Genomic DNA, 16,314 nt, shown 5'->3' with positions numbered 1-16,314 from the left:
ATGTCCGGAAATGTTCGCAGCAGCTTTATTCATTATAGCCAAAGACCAAAAGCAACCCTAAATGTCCATAACCAGGAAAATGGACAGACAATTGCAGTATATTAACAAAATGGAATATTACTCAGCCATAAAAAAGAACAAAGCATTGTGGGTAAATTTCATAAACATTATGAGACTTTGGCAGGTGGAAGGTTGAATGTGATTAGGTCCTTGGTTGCCGGGTTGCATCTTAGGGCTTTCTATCTTCTGCCACAGGGATTAACACAATGCTTGACATGCAGGGGCCCTTGGGAAACACTTTCTGAATGGAGGAACTTATGTTGGGGATGCTGGGTGGGAATCTAACCAAGCGCTGGGACTTAACTTCTCCAAACAGCAAGATTCAACTAGGAGTCCTTGGAGCTGGTTAACAAGAGTCCATAGCCCCTTCCTCTCTGGCTCTTGTCCAAACCAAATTCATCTGCCTCCAAACCATCTTCTTCCACCTTCCCTTTCCTTCTCCCAGTTTCCTAGAGTGGTGGCCTTAGCATCAGTTAAATCTTCCTTCTCAAGCTGTCTGTCCTCAAGGCTGATAGATTCATCCAAGATCTGAACCAGGATGTTGGAGTCTGGGATGTGGGCACCTAGGGCTCAAGGCAGCCACCCAAGACCTAACAGGTGGGAAGGGTCAGTGGAGGACTTCCAACTATCCTCAACAAGCTCTCAGACTCCCCTGCCTTCCCCAGTCAACTCAACTGCACAACCAAAAGCTGGTGTTCAGCCCAAGGCTATGTGTGGTCTGCTGGGTGTTGTCCCCAATCCAGTCTGGACCAGGGAGAGTAAGGAAAGATCCAGGGTTTGGGTGCCAAGAGACACTCCAGTAACACAAGCCCCTGGTCCTACACAATACCAGTGATGCTTTGCAGGGGCAGAGTCTTGACTAGAACCCAAGCCTCCAGTCACCCACCCGGCAGATCTTCCTGCCACACTAGGCCCTCCTGGATAGGGGAGAAACGGGCCACAGGGCTGGTCACTCACTAACTGAGGCCGCAGCCTGCCCTCGTTTCTCTACTCCCAGCATCCTTAGCACGTATCCCCAGAGACCCTCAGGAAGTTTCTACAGGAATGAAAAATGAAGGAAAAAGGATGATGGAATATGAAAGAGATGTGGATGGATGCAGGATGCAGGCAGTTAGGCACCTGGCCTTGAAGCCTCCTCCTGGGCCCAGGACCGGTGGAAGGGAGCAATGAGAGCAGGTGTAGTGGAGGCACCAGCATTTCCAAAGAGGAGGGTATGAAGTGGGGGAGGGGAGATGAGGAATTTGTCTAGAAGCTGTATTTGTCGGACGAACTCTTTTAACAAAGGCAGTGTTATGGGGACGCTCGTCTTGGCGAGGAAGCTGGAAGGGATAAGGCTGCGAAAGGGGCTGAGTCCATGCCTGATTGGATGGAGGGATGGATGGAGGGATGGATGGATGGATGGATGGACGGACGGACGGATGGTGGGTGGATGAATGGAGTGAGTGAGTGAGCGAGGGACTGAGTGAGTGGCTGAGAGAGTGTGTGAGCAAACCTCAGCCCTCCTTCGGTGGGAGCGGCGCGCCCCACGGGGGTCACTGCGCGCCCCGGGGGTTGGGAAGGGGGCGCAGGCGCGGCGGGCGCCGAGGCCCTCCTCTGGAGGGGGGGGCGGGGCGGACTAGAGGCGGGGTTAGGGAAAGGGACGCGAACACCAGCCAAACTTCCGGTGCCTGCAGAGCGGGGAGCGGCGGTCGCCCAGATCGCGGCTGCTCGGGCAGAGGCTGCACGGGCAGAGGCTGCACGGGCGGACGCGCGGCCGGGGGCAGCCATGGTGAAGATCAGCTTCCAGCCCGCCGTGGCCGGCATCAAGGGCGACAAGGCCGATAAGGCTTCGGCCGCGGCCCCGGCCCCGGCCGCCGAGATCCTGCTGACGCCCGCTCGGGTAAGAGGGGCCGGGGGTCTCAGGCTGGAGTCGGGGCGGCGAGGGGCGCCCCAACGGCCCCGGGAACTGTTCGAGTCGCATCGGGGTCCCGGAGCCGTGACCGGAGAGAGTGAGGGTCCGGAATGGGCCCTCCATCCCAAAGTGGGGAGAGGGCTTGGGTCCTCTCCTAAAGCGGCCGCCAAAAGCAAAAGTCCGAAGAGTGGGAGGGGTCCGAGTCGCTGGTCCCCAGGTGGGGAAGCGCTCGAGGTCTCCTCCCAAAGTGGAGGGGCCCTAAGTGGCTGGCCCCAAGACTGGGGAAGGGGCCGGTAAGAAGTTGGAGGAATGCTGGTGGAGGGTATGCGTCTGTTTCTAATCAAGGGGGAGGGGCCGAGAGTCGAACCCCAGGTGGGGGATGGGAGGAGGGTTGGACGTTGTTTCCCCAAAGTAGGGAGATGGGTCAGGATTGGTGGGGAATGGCTGGGGGGAGGGCGGGGGGGGGAGAGAGTCCGGTGCCAACGAAGGGGGAGGGGCCGTTGATTTCGTCCCAAACGGGGGGCTGCGGGGGGCGGGGAATGTGCTGCTGGTCTGCACCTGAATTGGTGGACCAGAAAATGGAAATAAACCAGGACCGGCCGGGCTGCCTGTCTGGGATTGAGGTTTGAGGTTCGAGGTTCGAGGTTCTAAGGCCAGGTGCCCAGATCTCACCCCACCCCCTGCCTTCTGGACCTCCCTGCTCCCTTCTTCCTTCCCCTCCGGGCTCTCGCTCTGCTCAGCTCCCTCCATCCCGCAGGGAGGCTCCCCCACTGCTCCGGTGCCCTCCCGCATCCCGGAGGCTCTTTGTGGGGGCGGGCCTCGGTGCACTCCGCCCCCTCCGGCGTCCTCCCCCCCTCCTCCCCCTTCCCGCCGGCCGCGGGGGGAGAGAAGGCATTTCCGCCAGTGGAAAACTGTCTGAGCTGCGTGGAGTCTGACCCGGAGAGGGCAGGACGCGTGGCGGGCGGGGAGGGGAGGAGGTCCAGCCAGGCTGTATTGTGCTCCGGCAAAGGTGTCCACGTAGCCCTAGTCTCTGGCGGTCTTGGGGTGCACCAAGCGGTCGCATGAGACTGGACTTCCAAAGTCTTTGTCCACTCCCCTTCTCTGCCCGCTGCGGGCTTCTGATGGCTCTTTCTCAGCGCCAGGTCCTTCCTCAAGTTTTGTGGCTCAGATTCAACCTTGCCCGGAGTATTAGGGGGGGCGGGGGTGGCGGTGTGTGTGCAGGCGGAGAAAGAGGGGACACTTGAGAGGGGCCTCAGAGGTGGGTGGTGTCACATCCTGAGCAAAGACCCTGAGTGAGGAATGCATCGAGGAGCCCTCCCCTGTCCGGATGTGGTCACTGCATCATCCAGGACCACCTGGGCTGGGTTGGGGGTTGCTATGCACACCCAGCCAGAGCAACTCCATCTTCATCTAATGTTAAATGGGCAGGGGGCATTCCATATTTGAAGACCATGGTCTGCAGCTTTAAAAGTTTGCAAGGGTCTCTTCAAGCTTCCTTCCTTCCTTCACCAAGGAACCAGCTTCCTCTGCTCCTCTCAGCCCAGGGAGGGAGCAGGGCTGGGACCTTACCTCTTTCTTCTCCCAGGTCCTGCTCCCCAGCTCAGGCCTGGAATTCAGACCCTGCCTCTGAGGGCTGTAGGATTCCAGCAGAAGGGAGGACCAACCAGGCAGTAGGAGGATGTAATTCAAACCCTGAGAAGGTCCACCAGATTTCACAGGAGTGGCACGTTCTCCATGCCAATGGCGTGGGGCTGGATGGCAGGTGCCCGCATCACCTGGGTAATAACTGATATCCAGCTTCTGGCGCTGAAAGCCAGCATCTTCTCTTCCCCCTCACCCAGCGTGAAATGGAAATACCAACATCTTCCCGGTGCTGTCTGTAATGGCCGTGAGCCTGCCTCCCAAACCTTGTTAGTTGCACAGGGTCCCCTGGCTGTCTTAATTTGGCACGGAGTGGGAGGATTAAAATCCTGGTACCTCTAGGAGACAACTGCATATCAGTAAATGATCATAGCTCCCCAAGGCCTTGAGGTGATGCAGAGGGGGCTTTGGATGTTCCGTGTCAGTTCTGCCAGTCGCCTACTGGAATTGGAGGGGGTGGGGGGAGAGTTCACTGCTCTGGGCTTATTGTGCCCTCACCTGGCCAAGGGGCACATTCTCGTGTCCAGTAACCAGGGTGTGGATGGAGCCTCCCTCTCCTGCCTCTGGCGGTGAGCACAGCAGGTGTCAAGCATTCAGACAGAGGGCCACCATTTAATAGGGCACTGAAGCAGATGGTGGGTGGACTGGGAGGCCCAGCCTTCTCCTTTATCAAGACAGAGCATTTGAGGTTTGCCCCACGCTGATGGGGACGCAGAGGAAGGCTTATTAGAAGGTTTCTTCTGGCTGACGGGGACCTGAGAACCCTCCTTGGTTACTGAGCTGGGCTCAAAAATCAGATATAAAGCCCTGGAAGGAGCACTTAGGGAATGGGCCTGTGAATGCCCTCAGCAGTGAGCTGCCCTGTGGCTGTTCGATGAAATGTCCACCTGCGTGCAGCCCCTGGGGGCCAGGGTGAGGCAGCGCAGCACCCTCACGGCAGGGCTCCCCCCTGCCTCTGACCAAAAACTCAAATACAAGGAGGATTCTGTCCCCAGACCTGCTGCTGGGAGGAAGTGCCTCAGTGGGCCGGGAAGGGATGGGGGTGGGGGCCCAGCTGGGCCTCCAGCTGCCCACCCTCCCCTTGGCGCTTGCCTCGGAGGTAATGAGAAGCCTGTGCTGATGGGCGACTGGCCAGAAGCCAGCCTGGAAAGTGGGCAGGCCGGGAAGCATCCCCTCTTAGCACGCGCTGGCTAGATCCTTCTTCCCCTTTGGAGGCCTACTCCTGGCCAGCCCTGCACCTCTCCACCCAGCTCCACTCTCCCCTCCATCTGCCTGTGCCTGAGTGCACGCGTGCGCGCGCGCGCGCGCGCGCACACACAGCCAGGTGTAGGCATGTGCAGACCGGACTGAGCTGGGGGGCTGCAGATGGGCTTGGGGGCCTGCAAGAGGAGAGAGACAGACATGTTCAATACCATCCTCTCTTCAGCGCCGGCTAATTTTCTCCTTGGCTTTGCCTTTGATTAATGGCTCCTGCGTCGCCCCCTCCCCCAGCCTGCATACCTGGGGATCAGATTTCACTTTCAGCGTCCTGGCCTCAGGCCGTTGGCGGGAGGGAGCTGGGTCTCCCGGAGTGTTTGGGGGAGGGTCCCCTGCCAGCCGGGAAGGCGGGCCTGGCCAGGCGTGGAGTGCTTCTGCCCGAGTGCCCCGGTACCCGCTGCCCCAGTGAGGGACCTTTGTAGGAAGGTGGTCCTGCCCCTGGTCCTGCCCCAGGGCAGGGTGGGCGGGGGGTGCTTCCGGGCATCCCGTCCCTGGCCTGCCCTGGGCCTTCCCAGGGGGACTTGCGCTTTTGAACACACCACGATGGCTTTTCTGTTCCCTATTTCCTTCTCTTTTCTCTTTGCTCTTCTGGGCCGGTCCTTGCATGTTTCAAGGCTGTCAGCAACTGCCAGGGAGGCTGAGTTCCTCATAGAAAAAAAACTGTTTATGGTAAAATCATGGAAGCGCAGCCTGGCTACCCACCCCCCAACACACAAACACACTCTCCAAGTTTGTCCCCCAGGAGAGCTCTTCCAGCAGCCCGCTTTGCTGCTCGTCCTTCGGAGCCTTTGTTCTCTGGAGTCTCATCTTGACTGTCAGGAACCGAATAGACTCAGAGCAGAGGGTGGTGCGGGAGTTCTCGGGGGTCCATGCGGTTCCTCGCCCGGCGTGAGCCCAAGCCGCCAAGCCGCACGACAGGAATGGGGTTCCATGACTCCCTGGGGGAACCTACCCAGCGGTCTGGGCCTATTGTGCCCTCACCTGGCCACAGTTCACCCAGTTCTGTGTGCTCCGATGCCCACTCCCCCCAGCCCCACTTGGGCTGTCTGTCTGTCTCTCTCACACACACAACACATTGGTGACCTTGAACCTGTTCTGCAGCCTGGGAAAGCGAGAATGAAGCCGAGGAAGGCCAGGCAAGAACCCCTCCCCCTCCAGCTGTCAGCCTGGGCTGCAGCAAGTGCATTTCTGGCTCCCTGCCAACCTCCTCCCAGCAGCCTGCAATTGTAGTTTAATCGGCTTGCAGTTAATTTGGACATCATTGTTACGAGGAACTGTAGCTGGGGGGCTCCCCGGGAGCCGTGGGAGTCCGCTGAGTTAATGCCCCAGTTGGCTGGGCTCCCCTTGACCGCTGTGGCCCTGGCTTTGCTAACCCATTTAATGAGCCATTGCGGGCCTCAGTGCAGCGGGTAGGGGAGGCCCAGGCCCCTCTCGGCCCCCTGGCCGGCCGGCTCACGTGCCCCACACGAGTGCTCAGCGAGGCACTTTGCTCAGAAAGCCCAGTTGCCTTGGAAACAGTAGGCAGTGTTTTTCTACTTTCTAAATGGAAGCCCCCCCAAGGGCCTGGCTGCTCCATGGGGGAGGGGGTGGCATTTCCCTGGGTCTCCAGCATGACAAGGGAAGCAGCTGGGGGGAATCTCAGGAAGCAGGCTTCTCCAGGGACAGCCAGGAATCCCCAGGTTCTCTGTTGGGTGGTGTGGGGCCCAGTAAGCAGTGACAGCTTCCGGGCAGGATTGAGGGGCCCTCCCTCCTGTGTGGGGCTTGGTGTCTAAAGTCCCTTTTTCCTCGAAGCAGGGACGTCCATGGCTCCCCGTCTGCCTCCTGGCAAGCTCTGGTCCTGCTTTGCCTTCCAGCAGGGCGCAGGCTGGGGAGGGGAGCAGGGCAGCTGAGCCTCAGGTGTGCAGTAGGGGGTGGGATCAGGAGCTGTGTTAGCCCCAGACGCGTGAGGGGCATGTCCACTGCACATCTAGGACAGGTGGGGGGGGGACCTCAGCCTTCCTCGTGACCCCCACAGAGTAAGGACGCAGGGTGGTACCCAGGGGACCCCCTAGAGGCCGTTTTCTCCTCAGCCACATAGCCACCCCCGTGCCCACCCCCTCCCCAGGCCCTTAAAAACACCTCCCCCAGCCCGAAGCAGAAAGGCCACATTAAAACCGCCTTAAAAACCAGAGGCCTCCTTGTCTGTGAACCTCAGCCGAGGAGCAGGCTCTGAGGCCCCTGAGGCTCTCTCGCTTGTGGCCCGATGACTTTGTTTTGTTTTGTTTTGTTTTGTTCTTTTTTAAAAACAGTTCTCACAAGCTTGCCTCTCTAGCTTTCCTGAATGCAGGAGCGAAAGCATGGCCAGTGTGCAGCCTCAACAGCTGTCCAGGGCCTTGGCCCTGCAAAGGAGAAGCTCAGCTGAGAAAGATCTGCTATTTTTATCTAGCACTTCATCCTTGACAAAGGCCTTTCAGATTCTTTGTCTCCTTTAATCCCTGCGACTTCACATTTCCAGAGAGAAGCTGGCGGGTGGGGGTTGCAGTGCTCCCCTAGGTGGGGTCCTAGTGCCTGCTGGGGCCCCGCTCAACTTCCAGGGACCGCTCACCCCACTGCACCAAAATGTCCCTCCCCAGGGGCAGGATCCACAGCTGGTGCAGGCAGCCCGGCCTGTCTCCCAGGTCAGCCATGGTTCTTTGGGACCCACTCAGGACTCTGGAGGAGCAGAAAGGCCACCACCTCATCTGCAGGAGCCCCTGGGTGGCTTGCTCCTCGTGGGCTCCCCCCCACCCCGAGACAGCAGCTGTCCCCGTGGGACCTTGGTTAGGGAACCCCAGGGTTCCCTAAGCAGATGCCAGCCAGGTGGGTGCCTCTCTGGTCTGGATCACAGGCCCCCCGCGGCAGGGCTGAGTTGGTGGGAGCCCCAGCGCTCAGCTGGTGAGTTTGAGGCAGGGGGTTTGGCCTCCCACCCCTGCCAGGTGAGCTCCCTGGAGGGCAGACGGGGGTGTTGGGGAGCAGGGTGGGCCAGGGCACCTCTCTGTCCCATGGTGCAGAGTCTGGGGGCTAGCTGGTCTGGTGACGGATGTGCCCGGGGAGGGGGAGGGGCCTCCAGGGGCTTTTGTCCTTTTCCTGGGTATGGGTGAGTGGGAGAGCCCCAAGCAGGGAGGCATTTGCCCCTCTGATGGTACTCCCCGTTGCTCCCCGAGGCCTGGGCCCCATGCCCCACCCCGAGGCCAGGCCCCCCGTGCTGAGATAAGGGCCTATCTGTCCGAGGTAACTAGGACCTGAGCTGGGTCCCCAGCCCCCAGAGTAAAGGGAGAGAGGACACATGGCACAAAGCGGGCTAAGCCGGCAGTTCGTGGCCCCTGTGGAGTGAGAAGCTTCTGGCCTCCAGGCAGGAGCTCCTTCCCTTCCCCTACACTGCGTCAGCTCCTGGAGGCTGGGGGTCTTTGGGACTGGACTCTGCCCTCACCCTGACTGTATCTGGACCCCATGGAGGAAGGATTGAATGGGGACAGTGGTGGCAGAGGCAGACCTGGGTTCCTGCAACAGCTCCCAGGATAGGTGAGGGCCTGGGTTCGGGCGGGGGAGGGGGTCGGGGGGGGCACGAACAGACATGAGAGATGGCCCAGGTCACCTAGCTCCTGAAGAGCCTGAATCATGACACTCTCAGGCCAGAGCTCCGGGTGAAGCAGTGAGATCGACACACACACCGTGGTCCACCAGCCCAGACGTGTGTGCCTGGAGTAAGGTCCGTTTGACTTACAGCTGCTTGGCAGCCCCGAGGCTACTGCCGTGAGCCCGTCTGGCTCCCCAGAGCAGATTTTTTCCAGGAGCCTCCTGCCCTGGCCTCTCTGACGGCAGCCACTGCCACCGCGGCCACATTTCCCTCCTGGCAGAAGTGCCCCGGCTTCCGGAAGCCTCCAGACTTCACCCTTCAGGCTCCACTCCTGACAGCCTGCTTGACGCTGCCGGGGGGCCGTGGCTGCTCCCCGGCAGGTGGAGCTGTGCCCGGCGGGAATCGCAGGCTCAGGGCTGCCTGGCCGGAGGGAGACCAGCACCGTGCCCGGACCCCGTGGGCTTCCTGGGACCTCTGTCTCCCTCAGCCAGTGACCGTTCCCTGCCACAGCCTTCCTGGTGGAGCCCAGAAGCCACCTCCCACTGCCCCGGTTCCTGTCCACCCTGTGCACTGCCACCTTTGGGTGGATCCGAAGCCTTCCCTGGCTCCCCATTGCCCAGAGCAGCAGCTCCCCAGTGCACCCCAATTCCTACAGGTTCCTGGGCCTGGTGCAATTATTAAGGCCATGTCTCTGCTTCCCCCATTCTGTGTTTAAGAGAGTGACACTGTAGTCACAGCTGGGATAATGAAGAGGACGAAAGGCCTCGGTGATGCAGATGGGCCTGCTCCCAGGGGGTCCTTCTGCGTGGCTTCGATGTGGGTCTCAGTTTATCTTCACCTGGGAGGAGACCGGAGAGGCCCTGACAAGGCATTCCTTCCAGATGATGCTGTGTGTCCCCAACATGCCCCCCCACCTTGTCCCAAGGCTCAGTCCCTGCCCCCAGGGTGAGGTCTCCTTTGGGAAAGGGACGGGAGGATTCTGGGAGGTACGGGACCACCACCTGGCTGAGCCGGCCCTGCAATCCACAGGAGGAGCGGGCCCCCCCGCAGCGCTCCAAGAAGGGGAGCTCTGTAGGCGGCGTGTGCTACCTGTCAATGGGCATGGTCGTGTTGCTCATGGGCCTCGTGTTCGCCTCCGTCTACATCTACAGATACTTCTTCCTTGCACAGGTGAGGCCATTCGGGAAGGGAGGCACGGGGCTCAGGGAAAGGTGCTGTTTAGAGGGACTTGCAGGGATGTGGCGGGAGCGGCTGAGAGCCAGGTGCTTGGGGCTTGTGAGGGGAGGGGCGGCAGGTGACCTGCCCCCGGGTGGGAGTGGGTGCCCAGCCAAGCCCAGAAGCCCTGCGTGCTCCCTCCATGGGGCCTCCCCTGGGTACGCGCCAGCCTACCTGGCCCCTTGCCTGGAGGGGGGAGCAGGGCCCCATCTTCTGACTCCCGCGGACCCTGGCAGACTGCCCTCACCTGCCTTCAGACCCAGCTGACGCCCAACCGGGAACTCTTCCAGGAGCACAGTTAGCAGTGGGGGGCCCGGGATGGGAATCTGTGGCCCCTTCCCACACTGTCACCCTGGAGGGTTTTCACCAGAAACTCAGATCCAGCAGAAATCGGAACTCTGTGATCCCTCCAGAGCCGGACCCTGTGCCCAGGGGTCATGCTTTAAGAATTTGCGTTCCTCGGACGTTTGTTTGGATTATAAAACAAGGAAGGTAGACAGTGGGTTAATGGACAGACCCACCAGCACTTCCTCCTGCAAGGGGTGGCCTCCACCCGTGCTGGCACCCCAGTTAGGTGCTCACACTGCCAGTCGGGGCCTGCAGCTGGCAGGAGAACCGGTCATGGTCACGGTGACCTTGTGACCAGTCCAGACCTGGGGCGGGAGACGGTGCCACCAAGGTAGTTCAGTTAAAGCTCAAAGGAATAATCGTTAAGTGCAATGCACAGGGAATTTCTGAGTGACAGAGAAGCTGGGAATTGCCAGTCATGTGAGACCAAGTGACCTCTTCCCACCCTCAAGCAATGATTTTTAGCTTTGTTACTTTGTTTTTTCCGTGATGGAAATTACTGAAGAGTTTTTGTATTCCATGTGACTTTTCCCTGGAAACCTCAGCTCCCACACACCTGCCGACTTCCCTTTTGTTTGGCATGTCCCCCCACCTCTCCCCATCTTCCCCCTCCCGCGGGCCCTTCCTGAGCACCCTGGGACCCTCCTGCTCTAGTTCCTGGTCCCCTCTCTTCCCAGCCCCAGCTTGTGCTCTCCTGGGGCTCCTCACCCCACCCCACTTGCTGGGAAATGGGGGCACCTCAGAGCAGCCTCTGAGTGCCCTGGACAGTATGATTCGTGTGTGATGATTCATCCCCCTGGGAGAGCTCACACGAAAACAGAGAAAGGGCAGTTCTGCCGATGGCAGGCCAGTAGTCTGCGCACAGATCTGGGGGCCCCTGGAGAGGGACAAGGTGGGCACATTGGTCCACGTGCTCAGCCGCTTGGCCTCAGTCATGTCACATGCCTCCCCACCCTTGATGAGGGGGCAATGCGGCTGGCTGTTCACATAGGGGCTCAGTGTTTGGCAGGACTGCTCAAGGGGCACAGGGTCCAGGGAAGGTAGTGGGACCTGTGTGAGGTTGGACACGGAGCTGCCTCCTGGACACCCCACAGGGACCCACAGTTCAATCTGGGGCTCCCGTGTTTGCCCCTGAGAGTCAAGGACGTTGTCCACCTCGGACCCAGCAGAGCCGGCTTACCCTCCCTCTCCCTGACTCCCCATGTTTCTCAGTTTCTCCATCTGTGAAATGGGTTTCATTGTCCCACCCTTCCCGCTTGCCAAGGCCCTGGGGTCGTGGCGCGGTGGGGTCGGCAGGGTGGCTGTGCCGAGGGCGCTGCGTGACCAGTCTGTCTCTCTCTCCAACCTCCCCCCCCCCAGCTGGCCCGAGACAACTTCTTCCACTGTGGGGTTCTCTACGAGGACTCCCTGTCCTCCCAGGTCCGCACGCGGATGGAGCTGGAGGAGGACGTGAAGATCTACCTCGAAGAGAACTATGAGCGCATCAATGTGCCGGTGCCCCAGTTCGGCGGCGGTGACCCCGCAGACATCATTCATGACTTCCAGCGGGTGAGGCCGGCCGGGGCTGGGACAGGAGTGGTGGAAGGGTGTCCTGAGGACCCAGAGCCCCCCTTCCACCAGGGGTCATGAGAAAGGAGAACAGGAGCGAAAGGAGGCCAGTGTCCCTAGTACCTCCTTTGAGTATGTACTGTGTAATGGCAAGTATGCGTAATAGACGGCGGGTTAGGTTGCTCAGGATTTTAAAGGCCCTGCTTTTGTTATAGAGGCAGTGTTTATCACTGAACGTGAGCCAGCCATGGTGGATTTTCTCCTCGGCCACCTGACCACTGCAGACACTGGCCATCACGGGCCAGGCCAGTGTTCCTTTTAACTGGGTATTTTGTGTTGACGTTTTCCGGAGGTGTAGCATTCCTGCCATCAAGTGCATTAAGTGTACAGCTTGGTGGATTTTGCCAGAGGCTACGTGCAGTGCCACCCAGATCAAGATTTGGAATTTTGCCAGCACCCCAGAGGGTTCCCTTGTGCCCCTCCCCCCAGTCCGTACCCCCTCCCAAGAGGTAACCATCCTTTGCACTTTTTTTTTTTTTTAGATTTTATTTATTTGAGAGAGAGCACGAGCAGGGGTGGGGGAGGGGCAGCGGGAGAGGGAGAAACAGACTCTCTGCCAAGCAGGGAGCCCACAGGACTCGATCCCAGGACCCCGAGACCATGACCGGAGCAGAAGGCAGCCGCTTAACCGACTAAGCCCCCCTCAAAACTGTCGCACTTCCGTTGCCAGCAACAGTTTTGAGGCTAGTGAAACACAGACTCCCCAGCTGTCTGTCCCCCGTACTTGCTTCCCAGAGCTTCCTAGGGATTCTCCAGAAGGATCCCTTCGCTCTGTATCCTGGACATTCTTGTCGCTGAAGCCCACAGGGAGCCAGGGATGGAGCATCTCTTGCTGAGGCTCCAGGCTGTCCGCAGGGATGACAGGACCTCACAGGGGTGATGAAATGCGCACTTGGAACATTACTGTCTTCCCCACACCTCAGCTCTGTGACCGCAGAGAAGGGCCCTCATAACAGCTGAGGCGCTGGACACTTGGTGTTTTTCATGTAGTGCGCGGAAGCTCCCTCAGACACGGGCGAGGCGAGGCGCAGGAATTGGGGGCGCGTGACACTGGCACGGCGGGCTGGTGGCTCTGGTGGCCCGAGGGGCCCGCCGGGGCCAGGCGCTCACCTGCAGAGCCTGACACGGCCCCTCCTCCCGCTCAGGGGCTCACCGCCTACCATGACATCTCCCTGGACAAGTGCTATGTTATCGAGCTCAACACCACCATTGTGCTGCCCCCCCGAAACTTCTGGGAGCTCCTCATGAACGTGAAGGTGAGCAGGAGCCCTCGTGGCATCTCGCGGCGCTCCCCCGTGGACGCCAGGCCTGGGGCAAGGGAGGGTCCTGCGGTGGGAGTGTTGCTGTCAGCTGGGCCCAGCACCCCAGATTTGGCCCCGGCTCCTCCATCTTCCTTCCCCCGCGCCCAGAGTCAACGCCCCTCCTTTTCTTCTCCCTACCGTGCTCTGCCTCCCTCCCTCTCTCACGAAGAGCCCAGCTTCCTTAGCCCCCTAGGCCAGGCCCCCCCCACCGTTGGCAGTGCAGGGAACCCCCCTCCCGGCGGCACTCCCCCCCCCTTGGGGAGGGAGACCAGACTCCCCCACAGGCAGCACCAGGGCGCAACCAGAAACTGCCCGGGCGCGTCCGAAGGGCGAGCCCCGGCGGCTGTGGATGGGGAGGCGGGCGGGGGTGGACGGCACTTCAGGTGGCGGGGGACTCCGAGCGAGCAGGACAGCGGTGAGGGGAGCGGGCGGCGGGCAGGGGAGCCCGAGGTGGGAGAGCCGTGCATGCTGACCCGGCACTGCGGCCGCCCCCCTCCGCAGAGAGGGACCTACCTCCCGCAGACGTACATCATCCAGGAGGAGATGGTGGTGACGGAGCACGTCAGCGACAAGGAGGCCCTGGGCTCCTTCATCTACCACCTGTGCAGCGGGAAGGACACCTACCGGCTGCGGCGCCGGGCCACCCGGAGGCGTGAGTGGCCGGCCCCACCCATGGGGGCCCCTGCCCTGAGCTCTGGGCCGCAGCCACCATCCCCCCATGCCTGGCCGGAGCTCAGACCATAGCCCTACGAGCAGCTCGTGGTAACTTAGCACTTCCCACGGGCCAGGCCCAGGTTCACGCTCCTTACGTCCTTCCCAGAGCCTGTAAGTTGTCGTCATCCTCATCGTTACTCTTGCTGCCCCTTGAGAGATGAGGAAACGGAGGGACAGAGAGGTTAAGTGACACCCCTGAGGTCACACAGCAGGGAAGGTGCCAGAGCTGGGCAGTCTTGACTCCAGCTCTTGAGTTGAGCTCTCTCACCCCTTCGGTGCACTGCCTCCGGGTGAGTCTGGGTGTCATCTCCTGGGCCACCCCTTCCTCCCCTCGCGCCCTCCCCCTCTCAGTGTCCTGAGGTCCCCCTGGTAGCCTCTGTGGCCCAGCCAGCACCGGGCCAGGACACAGTCCTCACTGAGATTCTCTCTTCCCTCCCAGGGATCAACAAGCGAGGGGCCAAGAACTGCAACGCCATCCGCCACTTCGAGAACACCTTCGTGGTGGAGACCCTCATCTGCGGGGTGGTGTGAGGGCCGCCCCCTCCAGGCCCCACCCCTGCCCTCTGCCGTGTTTCTCTTCTGGCCACTCTGGCTGTCCTCTTTCCCCTCGCTTAGCTTGTACTTTGGACACCTTTCCATAGATGTGACGTGTCTCCTGGTTCCTTTCTAGCCCTGCCCGCCTCCCTGTACCAGAGCCGTGACCTCTCGAGGCCCCACCTCTTCCGAGCTCCCGGGTCTGGGGGACAGGAGGGTGCCACCAGGTGGTTGCCGTGACCACCGTCCTGCAGTCGGGTCCGCCGGGGCCGGCCCCCAGCTGCTCTGGCAGCCCAGGGGAAGGGCTGGACAGAGGGGCCAGGCTCGTGGGGGCCCTGGGCGAGGGGACAGCCGGGGATGGGGTGTGGGGCTCAGAAATGTCTGCACAGCTGGGGAAGTCCCACAAGGCTTGTTCCTTGGACAGTCCCATGTCCAGATTCCCAGATCTGGGCTGAGGATGGGGGAGTGTGCCCAGGGATGGACCCACCCAGAGCACAAGGGAAGATGGGGTCCTGGGGCTCCCCCCCAGGGCTCTTGTCAGTGCCTTCAGCCCACCAGCGGGAGCCTGGAGTGAGGGGTGGGGATCAGTCTGCCAAGCACAATCGTTCTCCGAGTGGAACCAAAGAAGGGAGGAGCCAGGGCCCCCCCGGCCCTGCCCACCCCCCAGGAGCACAAGCACGGGGGGTCCTGCGGCCATGGCACAGGGATGGGACAGAGGGGGGGGGGCCGCTCTCACCTGTCAGCGGGCAGCCCTGCGGGGCTGAGCGCTGAGCAGAGCCAAGGGGGTGGGCTCGCTGCTTTCTCCAAGCTTGGAGCTGTTTTAGAAGATAATGTGGGGGAAAGGGAGAGCCACCTGGTACTTGTACACCCTGCCGCCTCCTCGTTCTGAAATTCCGTCCCCCTCGGCTTTGGGGGAATGCAGCCTTTTTTTCCTTTTCCTTCTCACTTTTGCATGTTTTTACTGATCATTCAATATGCTAACCGTTCCCAGCCCTGAGCCTTGAAGAGGAGGTTTCGACGCCTCCGTCAGACTTAGGTGCTCTCTGGAGATGAAACTCTTAAATGCTTTGTATATTTTCTCAACTAGATCCCTTTTCAGAAGTGTCCGTAGAACAATAAAAATCTTTGACTTCTGACTTGGACTTGGGAGCGGCGGGGAGGGTTGGGCAGAGGTGGGGCCGTTGCCGGGTTCAGCCAGGGAGGGTCCGTCACCCCCCAGTCCTCACACCTCGTCGAGCCAGGTAGATTCACATTTTTACAGGAAGGAGGAAGAAGGGCTTTGGAGACCGGAAGTAACTTGCCCAAGGTCATGCTGCTTTCAAGTGCCCATAAACCACCCCATTTAGTTCCACACGGAAGATGACATCATTATTGCTTGTCCTTAAGCACAAGGACGATGTAGTGTTCCACACAATTTCGAGGCAATTAGTAACCATCCCGGTGGTCTGAGCTGAGGTTGGCCTGAGTCACAGGGTCGCATTCTGCAGGGAAGGAGGCGATGGGAGAGCCAGCCCAGAGCTTTGGCCGGGTGGACCCCAGAGGCGGGACCTGGGGCGACTGTGGGTGCCTATGCCCTTGCAGCTGGTCTGGCTCAATAATCCTGTGAGGGACATAAACGACTCAGGTTAGTGCAGACACACCTTGTTCTCAAAGGCAATCTTCCCCAGACGTCAGTCTACACGCAATGCAATCACAATTAAAACACTGATAGGATTTATTGTTTAACTTGACACAGTTCTTTTGGGAAAGTCAATATGGGGAACGGTCTGGTAAATCCTCAGAAGGGGAAAGAACAGCCTTCAGGTATTAGGCATTATAAATTACCATAGTTAAGAAGTTACAGGTAGCAAAGGAGAAGGTCAGTAGGACAATGGAGGGCCTGGAAATTGTGTTAAATATAAGGAAATTTAGTGGGGGCACGTATGGGTTCTTTTTAATGGCTAGCCATTTTGACAAAAATTAACCTGGATCCTACTTCCCTGTAACATTAATTCTGGATAGACCAACGTTTTTAAGGATGATATGAAGCCATAAAAGTACTTAAGAGGGGCGCCTCAGTCGGTTGAGCGTCTGCCTTCAGCTCAGGTCATGATCCCAGGCTCCTGGGATCGAGTCCCACATCGGGCTCCCTGCACAGTGGGAAGCCTGCT

At 59.9% G+C, this 16,314-nt stretch overlaps 1 protein-coding gene across 1 annotated transcript; it reads left to right on the top strand.

Moving 5' to 3' along the window:
* The first annotated feature begins 1,732 nt into the window (after positions 1-1,732).
* ITM2C (integral membrane protein 2C) lies at positions 1,733-15,300 on the top strand. Its single transcript, XM_028105295.2, has 6 exons — positions 1,733-1,939; positions 9,474-9,614; positions 11,367-11,555; positions 12,761-12,871; positions 13,418-13,568; positions 14,070-15,300. The coding sequence occupies exons 1-6, from the start codon at positions 1,826-1,828 to the stop codon at positions 14,159-14,161; spliced, it is 798 nt and encodes a 265-aa protein (XP_027961096.1). The 5' UTR covers positions 1,733-1,825; the 3' UTR covers positions 14,162-15,300.
* Positions 15,301-16,314: the final 1,014 nt, after the last annotated feature.

The sequence above is a fragment of the Eumetopias jubatus genome, unplaced genomic scaffold (assembly GCF_037043125.1).
Source record: "Eumetopias jubatus isolate StellerSeaLion01/CBP00866 unplaced genomic scaffold, mEumJub1_p1.0 scaffold_3, whole genome shotgun sequence".
In the NCBI taxonomy this organism is placed as follows: Eukaryota; Metazoa; Chordata; class Mammalia; order Carnivora; family Otariidae; genus Eumetopias; species Eumetopias jubatus.
Note: the sequence above shows the minus strand (reverse complement) of the source record. Positions and strands in the feature narration are given on the sequence as shown.

Excerpts from the sequence above, each read along its gene's own strand:
- ITM2C (XM_028105295.2), top strand. The coding sequence starts at position 1,826 with ATGGTGAAGATCAGCTTCCAGCCCGCCGTGGCCGGCATCAAGGGCGAC. Across the intron at positions 9,615-11,366 it reads GATACTTCTTCCTTGCACAG|CTGGCCCGAGACAACTTCTT; the intron begins GTGAGGCCATTC and ends CCCCCCCCCCAG. Across the intron at positions 11,556-12,760 it reads TCATTCATGACTTCCAGCGG|GGGCTCACCGCCTACCATGA; the intron begins GTGAGGCCGGCC and ends CCTCCCGCTCAG.